The sequence below is a fragment of the Leptidea sinapis genome, chromosome 6 (assembly GCF_905404315.1).
Source record: "Leptidea sinapis chromosome 6, ilLepSina1.1, whole genome shotgun sequence".
NCBI lineage: Eukaryota > Metazoa > Arthropoda > Insecta > Lepidoptera > Pieridae > Leptidea > Leptidea sinapis.
This window is the reverse complement of record NC_066270.1, coordinates 11,326,361-11,351,318: the sequence shown is the minus strand read 5'-3', so window position 1 is coordinate 11,351,318 and position 24,958 is coordinate 11,326,361. Positions and strand designations below refer to the sequence as shown.

The following is a 24,958-nucleotide window of genomic DNA, read 5'->3' as shown; positions in this document are numbered from 1 at the left end:
ACATGTTTATCGGCTTGATTTGGTGCCTCACTGTTATGTAAAGCGACACAGAGTCCTTATTTTTTTACTCGTCCGTGCGACTTACGTGTATTTTGAATAAATAACAATTCTATTCTTCTCACAACAAATAAACAAAGCAATTAATTCTTAACAATCCTTTATTTGAAACCAAGCGTGAATTTCATAAGTAATTATCAGATTATAAATTATTAGCATGAATCTCCGTACGGTCTGCTACAGTCGCTGGTTCCGCAGATTACTTTCTTGCTGGGATATCCTTCGACGTACGGTGGTTGTCCTAAATAGTTGCCCCTAAAATATAATAGGAATGATTAACGCACTTCATAATATATCCTAGACATGTGTAATGCTATATACAAACATATACATTTACATAATCAAACAAACAAGATCTTTCATTGAGTACTCTGCTCAATATTGTTAAAATTGTAGGTTATAAATATAAGTTTATGGCGTAAACACATGGTCGAATTTGGTCCGACCGGAAAATCGGACACAGTCCGGTACGGGACAATATTCGATGGTATGTCAGATTACTCATTGCAAAAAATCTGGTAATAATAATAATTTTTGCAATGGACAATACGACATACCATCGAATATGGTCCGCAACCGAACTGTGTCCGATGGTCCGGCCCGACCAAGTCCGATCACGTATCTATAATTTCATAAGCGTTTATGGGCTCATATAGGTTCGTATTTATAGCCTTTTTTTAATGAAAATAAGGGACGAAACGTTCAGCTGACGGTAATTGATACGCCCTGCTCATTACAATGCAGCGCCGATCAAGATTCTTGAAACACCCAAAAATTGTAAGCGGTACTACATTGCGCTTTGATTATTGAATATTATTATGATCACCTTGAGACATAATATTTTAAGTCTCATTTAGCCATTGTGTATTTCATGTACCAATGTTTACACATTACTGCTTCATGGCAGAAATGGGCACCGCGCCGTTGTGGTACCCATAATCTAGGCGGCATTCTGTGCAAAGGAGCCTCCCACTGGTAAACAACCCACGATGCGGCCTCGTAGCGGACTATATTCGATGGTATGTCACATTGTCTATCGCACAAAATTATTATTATTACCGTCCGGACCGTACCGAGGACGACGCCGGACCAATTGGTGCGAGGCGCCCACGGGACCTTCCGATGGTCCGGCCTTAACAAATCCGACCATGTGTTTAGGTTATTACAGTGTGAATGGATTGATGTGATTCACCTGATTTTAACTTAATAGCCTACACCCGTGTAAACTGTATTCATACATTATAGTTGTAGAAAATTGATTGAATTAGGCGTTACTTTGCGGAAATCCATAATTATACAAATGATTTAAGTTTTCTTTAATGTTAATTCCGCCAATATTTGTTTTTAAAAACAATTCGACACGTGTTATCTAAAGCAGGGTCCAAAGAGAAATTCAAACACAAAGGAAAAAAAGAGAAGTTGTGCTGTTTTGTGAGACAGACAATATAAAAAGATCCGCACAAAAATATCTGAAATTAGATTAGACTGCGAAAAATTATCAAATTTATAGATGCGGGACCAAAGAATCACGGCACAAGTAGTGGGACTAATCCAGATCCAGGAGGACTGAGTGGTAGTGCCATGGATCCTAACGGACACAACCGAAACGCCCGGAGAAATACCACTATCCCACTTGAAAGCGGCGTGAAATAGCGGCTTTGCCGCTGTGTTTCATCGGGTGAGTTGGGAATCCGGAGCACTGTGCCGATCACGCGCCTCACACGGCCCCGCCTCTTAGGCTGTCGCCGCGTGTGGCACTATAGGTCCGCTGACCTATAGTGCCACACTCTGCTGAGTGGGATAAGATGCGGTTTTTTTTTGCATCCTAGCCATGGACGCAGATCTGGTTTTCACTGGATGATCCAGATGCCGCTGCTGACGCTGTTGCTGATGTGGTACTGCAAGGCATGGAACTCTTCATTCTATCCTCTTGCCTTCGGTGCCTATCGGTTGCAGGTCACAACTATGGTTTGACCGCTCCTGCAAAATGGTCTCTTTCGAAAGCAGGAGTGCTATCAAGCTTGGGTCAATGCGGTAGTATATAAGGATGTGAATTCCAGCGAACTTAAAAAAACTACAATCATGCCTCCACGTCCCTCAAAAGAGTTATTGCTGACGCGAAGTCCAATCACATTGGCAGAATCGGCGAGGGAACTCGTGCGTACCGCCACTGCACAGGGACGATGACTCGTAGGCCAATGACGCCAAAGATAAGCTGATCTCCTGGGCTCCCTTTTTGCGTCCGACTTGGCCCTGGATGACCAAGGTGCACCACCACCGCATATTCCGCGGTGCAGAGATACATGCCGGAGGTAAAAATCCGGTATGGCTCCGTTCTTAAGGTACTTTTCACCTTGGACATTCATAAATCGAGCGGGCCCGATGGCATACCCCCGATAGTGCTGCGGACATGTGCTCCGGAACTGGCGCCAGTCCATTCCCTTTTCTTTTTCGGCTCTCCTACTCATCAGGAGTAGTCCCAAAATTATGGAAGGCAGCTTTAGTGCACTCGATCCTTAAGAAAGGTGTAGGTTAAGATCCGTCCAACTACCGCCCCATCGCCATTACCTCCATTTTCTCAAAAATTATGGAGTTGATCATCAACTGCCAGTTCTCGGGATACCTAGAGGAGCACCAGCTGATCAGCGACTGCCAGTACGGTTTCCATCAGGATCGCTCAGATGGTAATATTCTTGCATACCTCATCCATAAATGGGCGCAAGCGGTTGAGTCGAAGAGAGAGGCGTTGGCGGTGAGTTTGAACATAGCGAAGGCCTTCGATCGGGTGTGGCATAAAGCGCTTATAGCAAAATTGTCATCCTACGGGCTTCCCGAGAGGTTGTGCAAATGCGTCACTAGCTTTTGGCCGATCGAAGCATCAAGGTGCATGCTCCGACTTAAAATCCATAAACGCTGTTGTCACTCAAGGCTGTGTGTTACTGCCTACACTGTTTCTTCTGCATATCAATGATATGCTGCAAATCAGCAGTATTCATTCCAATGCACACGACAGCACAGGGTATACGCATACCCTACACCGGCCGTGCCAACATGTCCCGGGAAAGCGTCGATTAATCCAATTCAACCCCAAGAAGACACAAGTTTGTGCGTTGACCGCAAAAAAGTCTCCCTATGTCGTATCCCCTCGATTCGAAATCACTCCTCTAACTGCCACAGTCTGTATTGGCATACTTGGTGTCGATATATCGAGCAACGTTCAGTTCCGTTGTCACTTGGAAGAGAAGGCCAAACTGGGCTAATAAGCTTAGTGTACTCAGTAAGGCAAGATAGCACTATATAAGGCGCAAATTCGGCCTCACATGGAGTAGTACTTACTGTTCTCACTTCTGGGCATTTATTTTCCTGTGTAATATTTATTTTATTTGAATGTGTTTTAATAAAAAATAACATACAAGAAAATATACTCACGCCGGCCCATAATTGCATACAACATAATAATTTAGAAATCCATTTTTTTCGATCTTAGAGATACCACATCCAATGTATACTGAGTCAGACCACACCATCTGGAAATTAAAAAATCAATTAATAAAAAAAACACTTAAACATTTAATTTTAAATTGAACGGAACTGCACTTCCTAAAGCATGGAAATCAATATACAAACATCGCAAATGTTGTTTAATTCACTTCAAAAAGAAGGTTTCCATTCGTTTCAAAAATTTAAATTCTGTTTATGCGTATACGCGACGTCGTCCGCGTGGACACTTTAATGCAGTAAAAATATATATATGCCTGCATGGCATGACAATATGTAGCCTTTATGATGTCTTGATCTCGTGTTAAAATTGTAAATTTGAATTAAATTTCAGTAGTTCGCCCCCGCCGCCGGACCACACCATAGTATCGCGCACTCGGTTGCGCATAGTCATATTAACTTGTTTTTCAAATTTGTAAATTTTTAAAATATACAAATTTGAAAAACAACAAAATTTTATGAACGATGCGGGACTCGAACCCACGACCTCCCGTTCCGTGCCAGTGCTCTAACCAAGGTAACCGTTCGAGTGTCGTATCGGTACAAAATCCTGTATGCTTTGTTCAACTCTCAGGTTGTGGCTTCATCTACACTCTACAGGATCTACCTTACAGTTGATAACCTGCTCAACCCCAATATTTGCATATTAAGAAATTGACTTGAGATGTCGCTCTTGTAAATCTAAACAATTTGTTATGTTTTTAAAGTGATAACCCTCACTTCTAGGATTAATACACAAATAAAATTTGAAAAACAACAAAATTTTATGAACGATGCGGGACTCGAACCCACGACCTCCGGCGTTTCGTGCCGGTGCTCTAACCAACTGAGCTTACAGTTCGAGTGTCGTATCGCTATAAAATCCTGTATGCTTTGTTCAACTCTCAGGTTGTCAGGTGTCACGGAACGCCGGAGGTCGTGGGTTCGAGTCCCACATCGTTCATTAAAATTTTGTTGTTTTTCAAATTTTATTTGTGTATTCATCCTAGAAGTGAGGGTTATCACTTTAAATACATAACAAATTGCTTAAAAAATTTTTTATAATATGTTTTTGTCCAAATGATGTTGCGTGAAAGGCAATGTCTTCCCCAATTAATAATCGATTTTAATTATTATTTTTCTAGGGAGAACTGTATATTTTATGACAGCAATTCAATCATATTTTGAATATTTTTTTATGAATATGGACATCCTCGATTGTGAACAAACTAACTTTGTCTATATTTGTTGCTAAACTAAATTTTAAGGCGAATTCTTGTGAACTCCTCCGGTCCTCGACACTAACCTATGCGAAAAATAGCGCACAAGGCCGCTATCACAGTAGACATATGTAGTAAAATAATCATAATCTAGTCCCAGGCGGTCCGATCACTTAGATATTCAGTTGTGGAGTAGTAGGATTTACGACAGAGCCATTTTTTAATAAAATATAAAAAATATATTTATAGATAATGCCTGAACAGTGGCTCGGACTTTATTATAAAAGTGTATACATTTACCCTAAAAGCTATTATGTATCTTATGAAGCCTACTAGATTAGTTACAAGCAATCCCTTATGTCTAGTGTTATAATAATGAAAATCACTTAAGAGCAAAAAGGTGACGATTTTTGTGAACGTATACTAAGGAGGATGGCGAGAATGCATGTATTTTGGGACCCACTGAAAGAAGTGGCGTACATACATCATGGAAACTTATTAATAATTGTATAATGTAACAAAACTAAGAAAAAGCAAATTTAATATAACGTAAGTAAGTCTAAAACTGTGGGAGAAAAAAGATATACCTAAAAGTAAAATACAACCTAAAATTATTAATCAATATCTTTTGTTCAATCAATAATTTGTATCTTATCTATCTATGACTAATTACTGTCTGCTAAAAGATAATATAATATATTTGTGGAAGGTTGGCCAGCAGCTAATAATTGAGGATTCACAATTCATTCTTTATTCAAGAAGGTATCGAATCTTTTAAATACACTTACACCTACTTAAATCTTATTTTGAATTACTACTGAATTACTGATTTTGTAGGTATAGATAATTTGATGGTGTTGGAACATCTGTATAAAAAATGACTGTCATGTCAAAAAAATTTAGATGACAATTGCGCAAAACGTTCCGTTAGTGCAAGATGTCTTATTTTGACTCCCACATCTAAGCGCCTCAATAATTTTGATGTGAAACATCTAAAGCCGCACGTGAAACCGATTTCTGGCGTGGCGACGCATGCCGTGGCGACGCGTCGCCTTGTCACAGTAATACCGTCCTCAGAGGCAACATCGAATATAACTATTACCGAAGTCACTGATTAAACGAATTAAGTAGTCACGATTCGAAATAAATTCGTAAATTTTTGTATTTAATGAAAATAAATGTTTATTCAATAAATAGTCATCGTTATCTGGAAAAAAATCGTAATATTTTATTTTATCATTATGACATATTTAGTTCCTATCACAATATGTTCTTTTCTGCATATTACTTTTACAAAATAATGTCGATGTTTCACATCTGCCAGACGTCCTGTGACGGCCCACATTTTTTTTGTATAAAGATCGTATAAATTATATATATATATATTATGTAGGATTCTCGCCATCTTCCTTTTCATAAAATGAAGTATTGCATATATACCTGCGTGTAATGTCCAATCATCTTTTTGGATTGAAAGTCACTTATCTCCAGAGGTCTATATTTGTAGTCCTTGTATTCATTGAACCAGCTTTCCATTGCAGAGTTAGGATCTAGTATGAAGGTCTTGTCTGTTGAAGCAGACCAGTAAATATTCTCTCCAGTAAAAAATCTCTTCGATCCTTAAATTAAAATACCCAATACTTATCAGCTATATATTCAAAATACAATATATTAATATTTTCCCTAGGTCCTAAAGAATCATTGATAGCAAAATTTACAGAAATTAACATCTAGCTGTTGCTTCTCAGTATATTCTTGATAATGTAAAGTATGTACATAGGCATATAAGTGAATTTGCTAGAAACTGTCATAACCATAATGTTAACACCAGGAACAGACTGACATAAATTTATAATGCCTACTACTTGGCCTAGTCGAGTTAGTAAGTCTTTTGTTGTTTAAATGCTTTTACAACAAGATCACAGAAATTGTTCAAAACAAAAGTATTGCGAAATTCAAAAGAATTGTAAAAACGTTTGTGTGGTAAAGGTTACTATATCATTAATGACTTTCTTAATGATAACACAGTTTGGGAATGGACCGACCGCCCTGAGGCTATTAAATAATAAGTTCCATCGTGAGAAATTACATTGTAACCATATTTTTATGAAAAGAAAAGAAGCCCGCTGAGTTTGTTGCGCCCGTTCTTCTCAGGTCTGAGACGAGCAATGAATGGGTGGAAGTTTTTTACTTTCACTAAGTGATATTATACCCTACTTTGAATAAAAATATTTGAATTTGAATTTCCCAGTGGGAGGCCTCTTTGCAGAGGCTGGTGAGTAGGCTACTTTTTTGTCACAAATGGTCTCCGAGATAAATTAAATGAAAGTTTTATGAAATAAAGTGAAAATATCAATTCTAAAATTGAGTGCAGATAGCTATTTGATGCCTTTTGAACAAAATTTAAAAAATATAGATTGTATCCTGACAGTATCCTTATGGCGATAGTCGAAAAGTTGTGAATTGATTTTCTTGTTATGTTATTCAAAATTGGATATTAACACATGTTAAACTAATTTTTCACTTATTTTATTTCAGAAACTACCACAAATTTCAAATTGTACGCCTCAAACCTTAGAAAACTGGCGCAAGAAACTTAGCAAGCTTAAATAAGAGTGCCCATGAAAATGTGCTCTGTAAACAGGTCACGAAACATCGGGTTAACTAAAATAATAATAATAAAAAAACTACGTTTAAAAAAACCGACTTCAAAAACTGAAAAGTATCAAATAACTAAAAATTTAATTAATTATAATCAACCTGAACGAAAACTCCTAAAAAAGCCGTACACTAAAAACAATTATAATATCATCGAGGTAAACAAAATTTTTCATAAAATGAAAACTACTGGGCCAAACTATGTAAAATTTTTATGGGACCAAATGGCATCTATTCTGCATCGAACTAAAAAATTATGTAAATCGGATCATAAATCTCAGAGTAATCGGTGTACATACATAAAAAAAATACTGATCGAATTGATAACCTCCTCCTTTTTTAAGTCGGTTAAAAAAGTAACTTTACAAAACTTAAACTTTTAAAAACAAAGTTACAATTTTATAATTTTTATAGACGTGTTTTAATCCTATAGAAAGTGTTTTATTTAAAATTGTAAAACTCGCGTCAATCAAAGAAAATACTACTTAGCAAGCTACCTACTATGTTTTCATTTCGTTACAGTAAAAAATTAGTAAAATCAGTATTAAGTGAAGAAGATTTATTTTTTACGTTTTAATCCATCATCATCATCATCGACCGGAACACGTCCACTGCTGGACAAAAGCCTCCCCCAAAGTTCTCCATGACGATCGGTCCTGCGCTACCCTCATCCAAGGTATTCCGACGATCTTGACCAGATCGTCGGTCCATATTGTCTTGCCACTTGCCTACCAACACTGCGTCTTTGTGTACGTGGTCGCCATTTGAGGACTTTCGTGCCCCACTGGCCATCTGTCCATCGAACTATGTGCCCTGCCCACTGCCACTCCAGTTTCGCAATCATTTTATTTAGGTACCTATATTCATGTTTGAAGTCGTTTTGTTTGGAATAAGTCGAATTTATTTTCGATTAATTTAAAAAAAATACTAAAATATAGGTAATTGTTGTAATTGAAGCTTGGAGATTTTAAAATTCAAAATTATCAGATTCTTAATAACATACCAAACTTACGTATGCTATGCACATATGAAATAAAACCACAATATGAAAAGTCACAACTTACCAACGGTTCTGTTTGGATTATGAGAGAATTTATGATTAGAAGCCCATTTCTGTGCTTTGGCAGCCAATTCTGCATCCCAAACCTGAAAGTAGATAAATAAATAAATAAGTAAGCCTTTATTTCTGATTAAATTTACTATAGATTATTGTTATCACCACCAACTTATATTTGATATGCAATGCCACTTTATTGCTATTTGGACTTACACTGATCAGTCGCTCTATAAGGCTTTTTTTGCATTCTCATGCAAATTATCAACAAAATTACCGGTAGTAGTATACCAATAAAACCAAAGCTTACATTATACTACACCTTATCAGAAAGTGGCTACGTAACGCGATTCGCGCCATCTATATTTCATACAAATCTCTCACTGTTGTTCCCTCATGACTGAGGATCGTGGTCACCATCGTCTGAGGATGCTGGTCCTGTGATACAAGTTAAGATGTGCCTCCATTGGTGCCTTTCTATTGCCTCTCTGACAACCGAGCAGACCTTTTGAGGGTGGGCCTTTATTTATGAAAATAAAGGACAAGACGAGCAGGACGTTCAGTTGATGGTAATTCATACGCACTGCCCATTACAATGCAGTGCCGCTCAGGATTCTTGAAAAACCCAATAATTCTGAGCGGCACTACATTTGCGTTCATCACCTTGAGATATAAGATGTTGAGTCTCGCCCTTCAGACTGAAAGACAGTTATGTTTATGCATTACTGCTTCACGGCAGAAATAGGCACCGTTGTGGTACCCATAACCTAGACGGCATCCTGTGCCAAGGAGACTCCCACTGGTCCCCTGAGTCTTCCACTTGATCGCTCAATATGGTAGGCAATCGTCCGCGGGCTCTTTTGCCCTCAGCGTTCCCAACTACGATCAGTTTTTCAAGGCTCTCATTTACCCTTCTCGCTATGTGACTGTAATAGGTAAGAATTCTCTGCTAACAGATTGTAGAGAGGCGGATTCGGACACGAAGCTACGAAAGAAATGGTGCCTTGGCTATCCAGGGTATTACGGACATGCGCCTCCAGCATCACATCTCAATTGCATTTATATTTAGCCTTTCTCGAGCTCGTATCGTCCACGTTTCCACCCCATGTAGGAATATTAGGAATTTATGAGATTTATACAAATACTATGCGGGCCGAAAAAATATGTAAATTTATTTTTAAGGCTCTGTGCACACATAAACTATTTTATATTATTATGTAATATTAATAATATTACAGGAGAACACATCATTCGCTATGTAATATTAAAATAGTAATTTGAAATGCTTAGCAATACTACTAAAATACACAAGGTAGTATTTACACTAAAGTACATCAGATATTTATGTAGATAAACTACTTAGTACTGCCTACTTCCTAATTTTTTAAATCAAATCAAGGTAATAAGATTTTAAAATAATTAAGCGTAACAAAATTATGTTTTAATTACCAAGCCGACAATTGCGTTATTTTCAAGTAGAATATTAGTTTATTACTAGCTAGTGATAATCTGAAATACGACTAAATGAATTGAAAAAACTAGAAGGTACTCAAAAATACTGTTATAATTAATTGTATACTGTATCAGCGTTGAAGGTAAATATTTGCTTAATTTAAGATATCTTGTTATATCAATACTATCTGTAATGATATACTGAGATATATACAATGTAAACACAATAATATGAATTAAAATTTCATTAATTACATATTGTATAGTTGTAATAAATTCCCACTCACCACTGACTTCATAAGTGCAGCCGCTGGCTGGTTTGGCACTTCGCCCCTAGCGAGCTGCAGTCTTCGTTCATTATGTCCATCAACAAAAGCTTTTATTTGTTCACAAGATAATCCATCTACAACACAAAACCAAATAATATTGATATGTGAATAAATGCTTATTACAAAACTGTATTCGAATTTGAGTGTTACTACATACTGAGGCATTTCACAAGGCTGCACAAAGTTAGAAGAATTAAAACACGGAAATTCATTGTTATAATGTAATGCTACCAATGCAAACTAGAGACTGAGGTTTGCTTTGCGTATGGCGTAAAATATACGTTACTTATATAGTGTTAACAAACAAGCATTGTGAATAACCATTCTGTGACTGTTTTTGATTCGTAACGTGGTTTGTGGCTGCATCAATGGCTTGCTGATAAAATTGGTTAAACACTTTACTTACTATTAAGCCATTTATTAATATTGATTTTAATGAAAATTAGGAGGAGCTTTCTTCCAAGTACTACAACTGTGGGATGAGCTTCCTTGTGCGGTGTTTCCAGGACGATATTATAACCCCTTGTCATTAAAACAGTTTTTGCATATTATTATGTCTTGAACGTTTTGTCAGGCAATTTTATTATGGTCGTGGGGTTTATGATAGAATTTCCCAAAAATGACTTATTTGCCTTACTAGTTACTAAAACTGGGGACCTATGGCAATTATATGTTTATGTCTTAGATAATTTATACATCTAGAAAAAGTCTGTTGCTGTTAGACAACCGATAAAAACAGGCCAGTAATATTAGTTTAGTGTGCGTGACAAGCTACGTCTTACACTCGCGATTTATATGACACTTTGTTGGTGTTAGTGTGCGTAAATTGCTTAAATAGAACCCCAACAGGGGCAGAAGGCCTTACAAATAAACTTGGTATAAAGTTATAACTAAACATAAACAAAGAATATGCAAAATGTTTACAATATCGTTGTCAACACTGTCAATACAATGATAATTCTGAAGTTTTCGAATTACAAGCAGCCTTGCAAATAAACGCGGGAAATGTTATGACGTAATATATAACATTATACGTAAGTATAACATTTCCCGCGTAAGCAAAATGTCTATTTGGAAACATTTTGCATTTTCTTGGTTTCTGATTAGTTATAACTTTATGCCAATTTTATTTGTAAGGCCGCTATTATATAAGTTCTTTAGTCTATTTTTATAGTCAATCAAGACTTATAAATGATCTAAGCATTCAGCTTTAAACGTTAAGGTGGACACATTGAAAATTAGTATGACTTTTAAATACGAGTTCCGACATAGAACAAACGTAGAAGAATCAGCTGCAATATCAGGGTTGTCTTGGGAGAGGCTTGGATACAGCTTCAATGTCTGTCATTACACACCTTGTGTTTTTGGCTAGCACTTCCGTAGAAGAAACTTCGACTTGAATAAACCAAAAGAAGACCAATCAGTAAGGCAAATAATGAATTTAAAGCAATAGTAGAACACGATTGATATTAAGCTTATGGAAGAGGAATTATTTTTGTATGGTCACCTGGTGTTAAGTGATCACCGCCGCCCACATTCTCTTGCAACACCAGAGAAATCACAGGAGCGTTGAATATGGGACAGGAGAACAAAATATCATATATACAACCCACCTAGTAATTATTATGTGACCACCGCGGCCCATGTCGTAATACCAGAGGAATCAGCGTTGGAGACCTTATAAATCATTCATTATACGTACATAATATGAATTATTTGATTTGATTACTATACTTTATTTACGATACGATATATGTTGTAATAACTGTAAATGAAAATTATTATATACTTAGTCTGGCCATAAATACTGTTACAATAAAAAATAAACAAAAATATTACATTTGAATTTGGAATCTGTCATTTTTATATGATTGTTCATTGAGATTTCTCATTTTGGCGCCAATACATTATACAATATTTTACGATATTAAAATGGTGTGGGGTGATAAAGAGAACAGAATCGCTGTGATTGCATTACACAAAGTAGGTATGGAGCCAAATGTAATTTTAAAACTCTCCATACGCTTGGTATTAGTAAAATGGGATATTAATATGGACAATGAGACCTCCTCTGTTTGTGACAGAAAAAGATTTGGCCGTCCACGTAGTGTTCGTACGAAAATGGCGGTCAAAGCAGTAAGGGAAGGAATTCGAAGAAATCCTGTGCGAAAGCAAAATATTTTAGAAGATAGCACCTAGAACCATATCGCGTATTTTAAAAGATGACTTAGGACTTGCAGCCTATAGGAGACGTACTGGTCAATTCTTAACTGATAATTTAAAAAAGAATAGGGTGGTAAAATCGAAACAGCTACTGAAGATGTACGCAAAGCGAGGTCACAGAAAAAATTTGTTTACGGATGAGATTTTTTTTACAATTGAGCAACATTTTAAAAACAAAATGACCGTCTTTATGCTCAAAGCTCTAAGGAAGCTTCCCAATTAGTCGACAGAATGCAACGTGGGCACTATCCGATTTCAGTGATGGTTTGGTCGGGTATTAGCTATGAAGGAGTTACTCATCACTGAGCCATATTTTTGTGTAAAAGGTATCAAAACATCGGCACAAGTGTATCAGATACCATTCTTGAGAAGGTAATGAAGCCCCGTTAACAAAACCATGTTCAATAACCAAGAAAAATCCCTCCAGCAAGACTCGGCGCCGGTTCATAAAGCTCGGTCTACGCAGTCTTTGTTGGAAACGAACGTTTCGGACTTCATCAGAGCTGAAGACTGGCCCTCGTCTAGTTCCGATCTTAATCCGCTGGATTATAATCTATGGTGAGTTTTAGAGAGTCCCTCAAACAATCCATTCGATTGTCAGTGAAGAATTTTCCCATGGAAAGAGTGCTTGCTTCAATTGATAACTGGCCTCAACGTTTAAAGGACTGTATTGCAGCCAATGGAGACGATTTCGAATAAGCTTTTTGTATTTATGTATTAAACTATTTATATTATAGTTATGTGCATTAGAATGTTTTTTCTATGTTTCAGTAGTTATCTATGGCTAGACTATTTATAAAAAGACTGAATATTAATAAATATCTGGCCTAAGTACAGATCCCATTTCAATGGAGTTTCCAATTCCAACTTGCCTGCGGTTAGTAAGTATCGGTCGGTATTGTATCGTACGACTTACAAACGCATACTGATAATTATTTGAAATAACATTAGTCATGTTTACAGTTTAATGCACTGGGATTACACGCTTTGCTGTGCGTTGAATCATAAACAATGAATGTTCTTTCTTTTACCTTTGTAAAGTTCAAAAATATGTACCTACAGAATAGCTGATGTCCTCGACTTCATCCACTTGGATAAAGGGTTTTTAAAAATAATAAAACAGTTTGGAATTGAGGATTATCTCATGTCCTATTCAGTTCCGGTTCCCGTTTTCGCTCCCGTTCCCAACACATTATATGAATCTTATTTCGAGGATGATTGCTATGGCAAACAAAACCTACTATTTGTATAGTTACAGCTCATTGACGTAATATTCGGTTTTTAACAAATCCCGCGGGAACCATGGATTTTAACGGGATAAAATGTCCCTTCCCATGCTCTAATCTGTCGCTGTACCAAATTTCAACAAAATCTGTTCAGTAGCTCCGGCGTAAAAACGTAAAAATGAAACTTACATTCATTCACATTTATAATATTTATTATTATATTACAGTCATAATATTAATATGGTTATTTTTCATTGTCTACAAATTGGTTATTTGAAAACTTTACAACTTAATAAGAATTCTCGAACAGCTATTAAATTATTTCTATGTTAAAACAGAATATGAAACGTAATTATGCGTTTCTAATAATTTGCCCGAAATCTGCGTTTTTCAGGAAATTTCAGGTAAAGTGAAATGTGAGAGTGAGATTCATAAAAAATTAAATATGACGGCGGTCGCTCAAAAAGTGAAATGTTATAGTAACCTTTACCACACAAACGTTTTTTAACAATTCTTTTGAATTTCGTAATACTTAGGCACTCACTCGACTTAGCCGGGTAGTAGGCATTATAAGTTTATATTCCTGGTGTTAACATTATGGTTATGACAGTTTCTAGGAAATTCACTTGCTTGTATAGGTAACCGGTAATAATAATAATGTAAGGTTGAACCAAACATATCATTGTTATTGGAAAGCCGTCGTTTAATTGTTTTGGGAAAAGGTGACGATGTCAAAAGATATGACCAATGCCCTAATTCCATCGGATGAGTAAAACGGAAACACGAAATACTTACTCATTGCGGTTCCATTATAAACAATTTGTACCAGGCACCTAGCTGATAAATAATCAACTGTAATCTCGAAATTGTTGACGAGTACGTCTACCTTGGACAAACAAGGCAGGTTCAACTTCGCGAAAGAGGTCACTCGTCGATTCCAACTCGAATGGGAAGCGGTCCGTAAAATCTTCTCGTCCCAAATACATCGTCTAAAGACCGAAGGTTTTTAACCAGTGTGTGTTGCCAGTGATGACTTACGGTACACAGACGTGGTCCCTAACTATGGGCCTGATGAGAAAGCTTATGATCGCCAGAGAGCAATTAAATGCTCGGAGTTTCCCTGCGAGATCGAACTAGAAATGAGGAGATCCATAGGAGAACCAAAGCCACCTACATAGCCTAAATGACTGCGAAACTGATGTGGCAGAGGGGAAACAAAGTCCTCGATTGGCTACCCCGTAACGGAAGACGTGGTGTTGATAGGACTGAGAGCTGATTAGTCTGATTTTTGCGCCACAAATACACTGGCCTGCAAAAGTAAGTATCACACTTTTCAAATTAATTTTTTTTCTTAACTATAGAAGGTAGAGATTTAAGATTAAAAACGTTTTGTTGCAAATTTTATAGGCTTTAATTCTTAGAAACAAAAATTATACATTAGTAACATTTTTAACTTAAAAAAGATAAAACAATGAAAATAGACATTTTTAGTTTAGTGTAAAAAAATTCAACTTAAATGTATTACATGTTATTTAATTTTTAATAACTGGTATTGCCTACTCGAGCTCTGATTACAGCTTCGAGCTGGTTTGGCATACTGAACACTAGGTTTCGGAGCCGATGTTGGGGAATATTCTCCCATTCTTCTACCAGGGCCTGCTTTAGTGCCCTGAGGGTAGTAGGTGGTGGTCTGCGATTTCTGACTAGCCTCCCAAGCTCATCCCAGGCGTGTTCGATCGGGTTGAGATCAGGACTTCTTGATGGCCACGCCATCACGCTGATACCGACCTCCTGAATATACTCTTGTACGATATGAGCCGTGTGTGGCCGGGCATTATCATGCATCAGCATCGATCCATCACCCGTATTTGCTAAATACGGCCCTGCATTCTCATTGAGAATCTCTTGAGCATATCTTTGCCCAGTGAGGGTGCCATTTTCTATGGCTTCTAGCTCTGTGCGACCTTCTGAAGATATGCCAGCCCATACATGTACACTGCCTCCACCGTATTGGACTCTTTTTGAGATGTAGGCTTGAAGGTATCGCTCACCAGGTTGCCTGTTCGCCTTCCATCAGAAGTGTAAAGGGAGAAGCGAGACTCACCTGCAAACAAAATTCTTGACCAATCTTCTTCATCCCACTGCATGTGTTCACGGGCGTATCGCAGTCTCGCTACTCGATGCTGTCTCTCGAGTTTTGGGCCACTCGCTGGTCTTCGGGGTTTAAAATTTTCTTTAGCAAGTCTTCTTCTCACTGTACTGTCACTAATGTAGTCCCTCCGGGTCTGAAGTAGCTGGTGCTGGACTTCAACTGCATTCGGGTGGCGATTTCTTAACACAGTGGAAATAATATAACGATCTTCTCGTGCACTGGTACACCTGGGTCTGCCATTACAAGTTCTCCTCAGATGGTGTCCAGTCTCTTCGTATCTTCGCTTTACCTTCTGGACCGTTCGTACCGTCACACCCACCATTCTTGCAGTGCGACGCATACTGATGCATTGTTCCAGAAAAGCCATGATCCGAGCACATTCTTCAACTGAAAGAGGCATGATAAATAAATGTTTTGTGCTTTTTAGCACAAATTTTTAAAACAAGACCCATCGATCTTAAAAACAATTTAAAACAGAAAGAAAAATGTAAATGGTCAAATTGTAATTCGGAAACGTCCACTTTGAAAAAGGAATGGTTTTGTTTTTGAAGTTTTTTTTCAGCCAATTCTTAAAAGAAGGTTACCGGCTATAAAGTTTTTATGTACAAAATTAAATTCTCTTTGGAGTCCTTTTTATTTCGAAAGTATATCTTGTGAACTTAAAACGTTATCCCAATTTTAAAAGTGTGATACTTACTTTTGAAGGTCAGTGTATTAGTATACGCCTAGATTTATCATATAGTGCAGTTTAAAGGAAACCTCTTCCTCATACTCGTAATTATGCATACCTCTCATAAAATTTTATATATTATGTAGACCTACAAAAAACCTTTGGATGGTAAAAGTTAGGAACGGCAAGAACTGCAGGAGGAGAAAAGGGTCTACTGCATCACCAAAGGAATCACAAAAGCCCTACTGGCGTTTTACAATGGTTGTTTTAAAATGGATACCACCTAGGCCATTCCTGGGCACTTTGGTGGAAATAAAAATAATTTTTTCTTACGCAGGAGGCATTTTTCTTCCGCATGGATTGTAGGCAGATTCTGACTTAGTGATTTCAAAAATCGAACATTGAACTTTAATTTAAATTTGATAATAATTCACAATTTTGACACCAGATAACTAATTGCCAACCTGATAACTACTCTTGTTGATCTGATAATAATAGTGTCTCTTTCTATCTATAATAATAATCTCGGTAAAACCACATCGATAAATTATAATTTCAACAATATAGATATCGTATCCGAGGTTCTCGAGGGTGCAGAGAACGAATTTGGGATCTTTTTTTTATTACTGTATTGTGACATAAATAATAATAAATTATTCTGAAAATAAAAAGACTTATTTCTATGTATTTGGATTTTTTTTTCTTAAGAATCTACCGAATTTCTTTGAAGCTGTAATTAGTAGAAAAAATATATTTTAAAAGTTTCACTTCTCACCTGTGTACTCTGATACACAGAAATATTTTTTTATATATATATATATCAGAGGGGGCAAACTGGCAAGAGGGTGACGCAACGGGGCGGTTGCCTCACCCTCACATGGGCATGGACATCCGCAACATCAGGTGTCAAGAGATGCGTTGCCGGCCTTTAAGATGGGAGTATGCTCTTTTCTTGAATGTCTCTGAAGTTGTATGGGTTCGGGAAAACCGCAGCCGGTACTTGATTCCACAATGTGGTTTGCGAGGCAAGAAATTTCTTGCAAAACGCGCGGTTGTGGAATGCCAGACGTCAACGTGATGCGGGTGGTGTTTTGCATTTTGACGTAATTTCCGGTGGTGGAATTCGGCCGCTGGAATCAAACCAAACAGCTCCTCGGAGCACTCCTCGTGATAAATGCGGAAGAAGATGCAGAGAGAACCTACTTACACTAAGACCTTTCCATAGTCAATGAGTGTTAAGCACAACACTTCTTCCAACTAGTTTAAGTGTTCAAAAGCATGAGCCGTAGATGAAAGGTTGAGCGACATTTTAGTAGTCCAAAAATTTCATTGAAAATCACCAAATTGTGTTATAGTGATAATATTATGTGTTATCGTATCATATCAAACGACCTTAGAAATAATTATTTACACTAAAGTAGCTCAAATGCGTCAACATTTTGTAAGATCACTAATTGTTCGATGATGGACAAGCATAATTAATTCGTTATTCCAAGTAGCATACAAAACCAATGTTATGGTTGGAACGTGCGAAAACCGTGTTTTGTAACATGCTTTTATTTTAATTATTTGTCTGAACAGATAAAGGCAAGTAAATAGCGTGTTTACCTACCGACGTAATTCTATTACGCATTTACAAGAAATACTTAAATGTATTTATGACTTTAGGTACGTAATATAATAATTTATCTACACCTATGCTTTAAATCCTCTATTAAAGATTCTGAAACAGTTAGCTTATTGCCAACATTAAAACACCCAATGTTCTAATAACCATTACATCATCCAAAAGAGTGTTGTACTGAATTTCATAACAACACTCCTATTTATTTTTCATTCCCTTCATGCTCAAAGAGTTTTAACAGACAGCCACATTCTTATTGCTCGATGCGTGGCATCTGTATGAATTTCAAAAAAAGAACATTGTTTTTACGCGCGTTCCACACCACCAGAACGTCGCGCGCCGTAAAAAAAAGTAGGTTATTCGAATCCCCGCCATTTTACTTCGATATTGTTATTGTTTTGTTTACCAAAAAATGAGCGATTAATTTCCAAAAGAACATAATATTCAAGTGAATTTTAATTATTGCACTATACAAAATGTAAATTACTACTAAAATAAATATTTTTTTTTCATTAATACTTAGTTTATTTGTATATAATCAGTAATAGATGATATTAGGTTACTACTAGGACTGGCTGTTTTAATGTTAGCACTAAGCTAACTGTTTCAGAATCTTTTAGAGGATTCATATTTTGGGTGTAGATAAAGTCTTGTATGCAACTGTTGATAATTAGGTATTAAAACACTCGTGTGATACTATTATCACACTCGGCTTCGCCTCTTGAGATAAATCCACATTCGTGTTTTAATAACCCTTATTACACAACAGTTGCATAAATAACTATTAACACACGCCAACTATCCATACTATTATGAAATACAACTAGGTATTTTTTATTTACCCGTGGGAGGCTCCTTTGCACTGGATCCGGATAGATTATGGGTACCACAACGGCGCCTATTTCTCCCGTGAAGCAGTAATGTGTCAGCATTGCTGAGTTTCGGTGGGAAGGGCGCCGTAGCTAGGCTAATTACTGGGCAAATGACACTTAACATCTTATGTCTCAAGGTGACGAGCGTTATTGTAGTGCCGCTCAGAATCTTTGGGTTTTTCAAGAGAAAGAGCGTCACTGCATTGTTATGGGCAGGGCGTATCAATTACCATCAGCCGAACGTCCTGCTCGTCTCGTCCCTTACTGTTATAAAAAAATTCTAAGTATATTCATAAAGTATTAAAATTTAATATAATTGGTTTATAATTATTGATATATTAATTATATATATGTAATTATAGATATATAGTTGGATATAAATTTCTCTTGGAAATTATGCCGAGTTGACGGGGGATGGTGGGGTGAGACGGGAACTTTAAAGTATTGCATGAATAAAACCCGCCACTTCTAATTGCACAATTTAGGGACTTACATTAAGAAAATAGTCAGTTTTCCTTCTTTTAATTTTAATTCATCAAAGCATAAAAATATAATTCTTCTTATAGAAATATCAACTTTAAAAAATCACAAAATCTCCCCATCTTAACCCCCCATTGGTAAGAATATTAAAACGTCGCCTATACAAACCGGGAAAATATGGACAGCTTCGACATTGTTATCTTCCTCCTCCTGCATCTATACATTCAGCCCTTGAGTTCGGTGCAGCTTGATTCATACGGCATTTTCTGGGATATATATAAACATATAACGAAAGTTTGTCCCTGCAGCGTTGAAACAAATTTCAATCATTATAGTTGTACCTCGTTCGGCCGATGTCAAAGCTCTCACTTGGTTTTAACCCGTTTTTGCGATCACTTTTGACCGTGATTTTGGAACCACCGAAACATCTGTCACAGTCATAAGGGCCGAAACACATAACCGTCTTGCGGCACCGCCGATTTTAGCCGCAACCAGGCTCAAATTCCAACGTTATGATGTCATACTTGTTGACGATGATTCAGTTTGTTTCTCTCACTCTTGCAAACAGCACACGTAACCCGGAAGCATTTTTAGTCAAGCCCAGCATTTCCAAAGCAATAACAGGTTCCTTCCTGTCATATTATAGCGCTTATAGCTCTTCAAGTGATAGCCTTGATTCATAGCCTTATTAAATGGATGTACCTATCCAGTATCTTCTGTATCGTATATTTAAAACAGAGTAATGTCTTCTTAATAACAAATAAGTTTCTTACGACGATCTATGCCAGAGACACGTCCATTCACAATAAAAAATCACGAAGAATTGGTTACCCTACCATACGATAGTAAAATGCTCTTTTTCGAGACGGCACAACGCCGAAGGCAAACTGCCGATATCAGTGGCGCGTGTTTCGGCCCATTGTCTAGTCCCTAGAGTAAAAGGGTTATCAACAAGTGTTTTCAGACGATTTAGAAATCCACACAACCAGTCCTTACCAGCTATTTCCTTGAGATCATTAAATTTATTTTGTTTTTTGTTACTAACGGCTAACGTTTCGTTATAAGGAATTGAATAAAACATGTAATATTTTCATTATATTTTAATAACTAAATATCACGACACAGTGGAATAGATCCAGAATTGATATCGGAAAGTGTTTGTAAACTTGTTGATTTATTACAAAGAAATAAATTCGTATTAAATGAACGTAAAATACGTCAGTTAATTACAGATTAGGACGCCACCATAGACAATACAAAAAGAACAATAAAAATAAGAAATCGATTCTAACAATGATTGTGATTAAAAAACAATATAAAAAATAGAAATGGTCTAGTTTCCCGACAGCTGCAATAAATTCATTTTCATACTACACATTAACATTGGCAGTTTTAATCGATTTTTAAAGTTTTAACCATAGATTAAGGATTGGTCTCCGCTGCGCTCCAACTAGATACCGTACTACCTAAGAACAATAGCTTCTTTTTGCAGCAATTTTTATATTGTAGTGTGTATTGACTACTTGTAAAGATGCTTGTGTGCGCGGCTATTTGACACTCAATGGCATCTTTCAAATTGTATAACTTATATGCGCTTCGTGTTATTTTACATTGAAGTTAATAAAATACAAAATACTTACTGATGATATTATGTGATCCCAGTGTCTTTCTTATTTCTTGTAGTATTGTTTTTACAAAGTTTTACAACGCAACCAATACCTATACCTAATTGCCGCACTTTACGACTATGCCTGCGCTATCTAGTTTGAGCGCAGCGGAGACCAATCATTAATCTAAACTTTTAACCATAAACCATAACCTTAATATCGCGTGGCGCAGTTTGTAGATATTTTGCAGTGTGCACTCCCCTCAAACCTCCAGTAGACAAACTAAAATCCGCTATACAATATTATTGTTATACATTTTAAAGAATATTTCTAGATCGAATGTTTTATCAACATTGCTACATAAAACAAGACAAGTAAATTTATTGAACGTTACACGAAAGTTACAATAATCTCTAATTATAAAAGTCGTCAAAAAATATTCCTGTAAAACGACTTTTGAGAATACACGCAAGTCAGAGCGCGAGGTGCACAGTTACCGCACGGAATTTATATTTTATTCTTTTATAACTTGCTCCACGTTTGAAATAAAACATAATATTATGTGCATCCAGTACCTCAGCATGTAAATAAATTGATAACATAAGCGACTGAAATTACAGTGTAAACTCTTTCTTGTAAAAAACTATATTTTTAACACAATGATCATTTTCTATTCAATTGGATATCTTTTAACCGAGTTCAATAAAGGAAGAAGTTTTGGAATTACTATAGTAATCACTACTATCTAATATTATAAATGTGAATGTAAGTTTGTTTGTTACGCTTTTCGCCAGAGCTATTGAACCGATTTTGATCAAATTTACAGCGATAGACGAGAGCTTGGGAAGGACATAGGCTACATTTTATCCCGGAAAAATCCATGGCTCCCACGGGATATGTGAAAAACTAAAACTCACATCGATGAGCTATAACTATACCAATAGTAGGTTAGTTTGCAATCCCTCGGAATAAGATTAATATAATATGTTGGGAACGGGATCAAAAACGGGAACCGGAACTGGAATAGGACATGAGATAATCTTCAATTCCAAACTTGCTTATTATTTTTAAAAACCCTTTATCTACGCGGACAACGTCGCGGGTATCAGCTAGTATATTGGTAGGTTTTTTGTAGGCAATGTGTATGCTTTTATAACATGATCCTAGTAAAAGGAACAAAACAAATGTACTGTTATGATATACATGAGAATTGTTAAAAAATGTTTGTGTGTTAAAGGTTACTATAACATAAATGACTTTACCACAGATTGGGAATGGAGCGACCGCCCTCGGGATATTTAATTTATAAATTTTATTGTTACGAAAAATTTGCATAATAAAAATCTACTGACTTTCTTGTGCCTGTTCTGCTCAATCTAAATTGCAATACGTATGTTTGCCATCCAGTAAGTGATTTAATATCCTATTTTGAATAAAAAAAATATATAAATTTGAATTCGCGTATATTTTTTCCTGATGGACACATGGAACAGAAAAAAAGAGTGGAAACTCTTCTTACAAAAGCTTCAGTAAGAGATATCATGTCGCCACACTCACACATTAATTATCTATTATATCTATACATATAAATAAAATTGGAGAGTCTCTTTTTACTACATGTATATGAATATATATTTAGTCTGTCTGTTTGTTTCGGCTAATCTCTGAAACCTCGCTGGACCGATTTTAGTAGTTGATGTTATAAGGAGTAACTTAAGCTACGTTTATTTTAGAAAAATAAAGTAATGCTGCATGTCCAAGGAACGGACTAACTCTAAAAATAATTTATATGGCAAAACAATGTTTGCCGGGATAGCTAGTATTATATAAACACAAAAACTATTGTACCTGCGTTATGATAGGCCTAAATTCACAACCACGACAAGACGTCATTACTAGGAATCGTTTTCTAAACAAAAAGTTGGAATGGAAATTAGATAGTCTATTTAATTTTACTTATAATCAGTTTTTTTTATGGAATAGGAGGACAAACGAGCGTACGGGTCACCTGGTGTTAAGTGATCACCGCCGCCCACTTTCTCTTGCAACACCAGAGGAATCACAAGAGCGTTGCCGGCCTTTAAGGAAGGTGTACGCGCTTTTGAAGGTACCCATGTCGTATCGTCCCGGAAACACCGCACAAGGAAGCTCATTCTACAGCTTTGTAGTACGTGGAAGAAAGCTCCTTGAAAACCGCACTGTGGAGGAGCGGCACACATCCAGGTGGTGGGGATGATATCCTAACTTGTGGCGTGTCGTGCAAAGGTAGAATATGATCAGTTAGTTAGATATTATTATATCGTATAATTGGACGTAGTTCCTGTAAAACGTTCCAAGCAAAAAACATCACTTTTTAAAGAATTTGTGTTTAAAGTTTAAAAAATATTAATGTATTCCATACATGTGGGTTGGGCTACTAAGTCATGATGTCATTTAAAGAGTGTCACTCTTTAAGGCAGGGCTGCCATTTTTTGTCAGTCCGTTAATATGAATCACATGACTAGTTTTGTGTTAACTCAATTTCGACATGATTGTGGTTTGGAACGTTTTTCTGGAATTACGTCCAATTAATGTTGATTTGAGATTGGAAGTTTTTGAGCTACACATAAAAATTATTCCAACTTAGGATATAATTTTTAAGGTCCAATATAGCACAATATATTTTTACACATTGCTTGACTGTCTCTCGAACCTGTACGTTGGTACACATTAGTGGCCACAGGACCAGGCCTGTCTCACTCCCCGTGTAGGTATCAAAATAGTAAGTACGCGTGGCGGCCTCTACAGAGTAGACCAGCCAGTAGGGACTCACGAGCGCGTTTTGTTCACGTAATTCACCGGTCCGACCGATCTTTTGAAAATGGAGAAACATAAAAAAAGCAAAGTATGTTAAGGACCATTGCGAGCCATATTGATTGGATCAAAATTTAATACACCATCTTCGAAATTTCTGTACACACTGAAATTTGTTAATAATCTTTAAATTGTCTAATCAATAATCATGATTTCAATTAGACAACGCGGCTTTTCTACCGTAACCGTAAATTTAAAGAGTCGATAACATAGAGCGAAATACTGTAACACCCAATCTTAGCTTTTGTAATAATACCACGAATTAATTAGCAACCCTAACTATCCTAATCTTTGGTCGACACAATACCAACATAGTATTCTCATTCATTTTATAATATATAAAAACTATTCACGGTTCAGTCTGTTATAATTCAGCTAGTGTCACAATAATTATAGAGAAGTATAATATTTTTGTAACTCGATTGTATTTTAATTAATTTTAGTATCGGTGGGTTCAAAATAATTAATTATCGAGTCACACTCGTTTCATCCTAGATCCCCGTTTAGAAGTTTATAATATTTGTAACTTGATTGTATTTAAATATTTTTTTAGTATAGTTTGGATCAAAATGATTAATTTACGAGTCAGACTCGTTTCATTGTAGATCTCCGTTAAGAATCCATTAAGATCTCTGTTAGTATCACAATATTATATATTGTTAACTGAAATTTATTTACTGTCTGTGGGATCCAAATGATTAATTAACGAGTCCGACTCGTTTCACTCAAAATCTCCGTTTAACTTTTACTAGATTAATCTCTCCGCCAAAATATATTTGAAGTCGGTTTTAAACATTTTAGCTTTTTGTTCATATGTCATAGAGTTTACACTGTAATATTTTAGCACAATTACCCTCATTTTGTGATAATTTAAAATAAACATTTTGATCATTAGACATGACAATCAATAGATAAAAAACACAATTGATGACTTTTGTTCAGGCATAACAATTTCTTATGTATCTATATAAGTATTACATTTGAGTCCTAAATGTACACAGAAC

At 36.4% G+C, this 24,958-nt stretch overlaps 1 protein-coding gene and 1 long non-coding RNA gene across 2 annotated transcripts in view; both read right to left on the bottom strand.

Moving 5' to 3' along the window:
• Positions 1-140: 140 nt before the first annotated feature.
• LOC126965108 (venom allergen 5 2-like) lies at positions 141-10,546 on the bottom strand. The gene is made up of 6 exons (XM_050808573.1): positions 10,405-10,546; positions 10,206-10,321; positions 8,477-8,558; positions 6,195-6,373; positions 3,487-3,584; positions 141-312 (listed from the first exon to the last, which is right to left on the bottom strand). The coding sequence occupies exons 1-6, from the start codon at positions 10,457-10,459 to the stop codon at positions 210-212; spliced, it is 633 nt and encodes a 210-aa protein (XP_050664530.1). The 5' UTR covers positions 10,460-10,546; the 3' UTR covers positions 141-209.
• A 12,183-nt stretch (positions 10,547-22,729) lies between these two features.
• Positions 22,730-24,958, bottom strand: part of LOC126965172 (uncharacterized) — a 73,350-nt gene continuing 71,121 nt past the window's right edge. The window contains exon 2 of the long non-coding RNA XR_007729494.1: positions 22,730-23,109. This is a non-coding gene — a long non-coding RNA (uncharacterized LOC126965172). The remainder of the gene's footprint in view (positions 23,110-24,958) is intronic.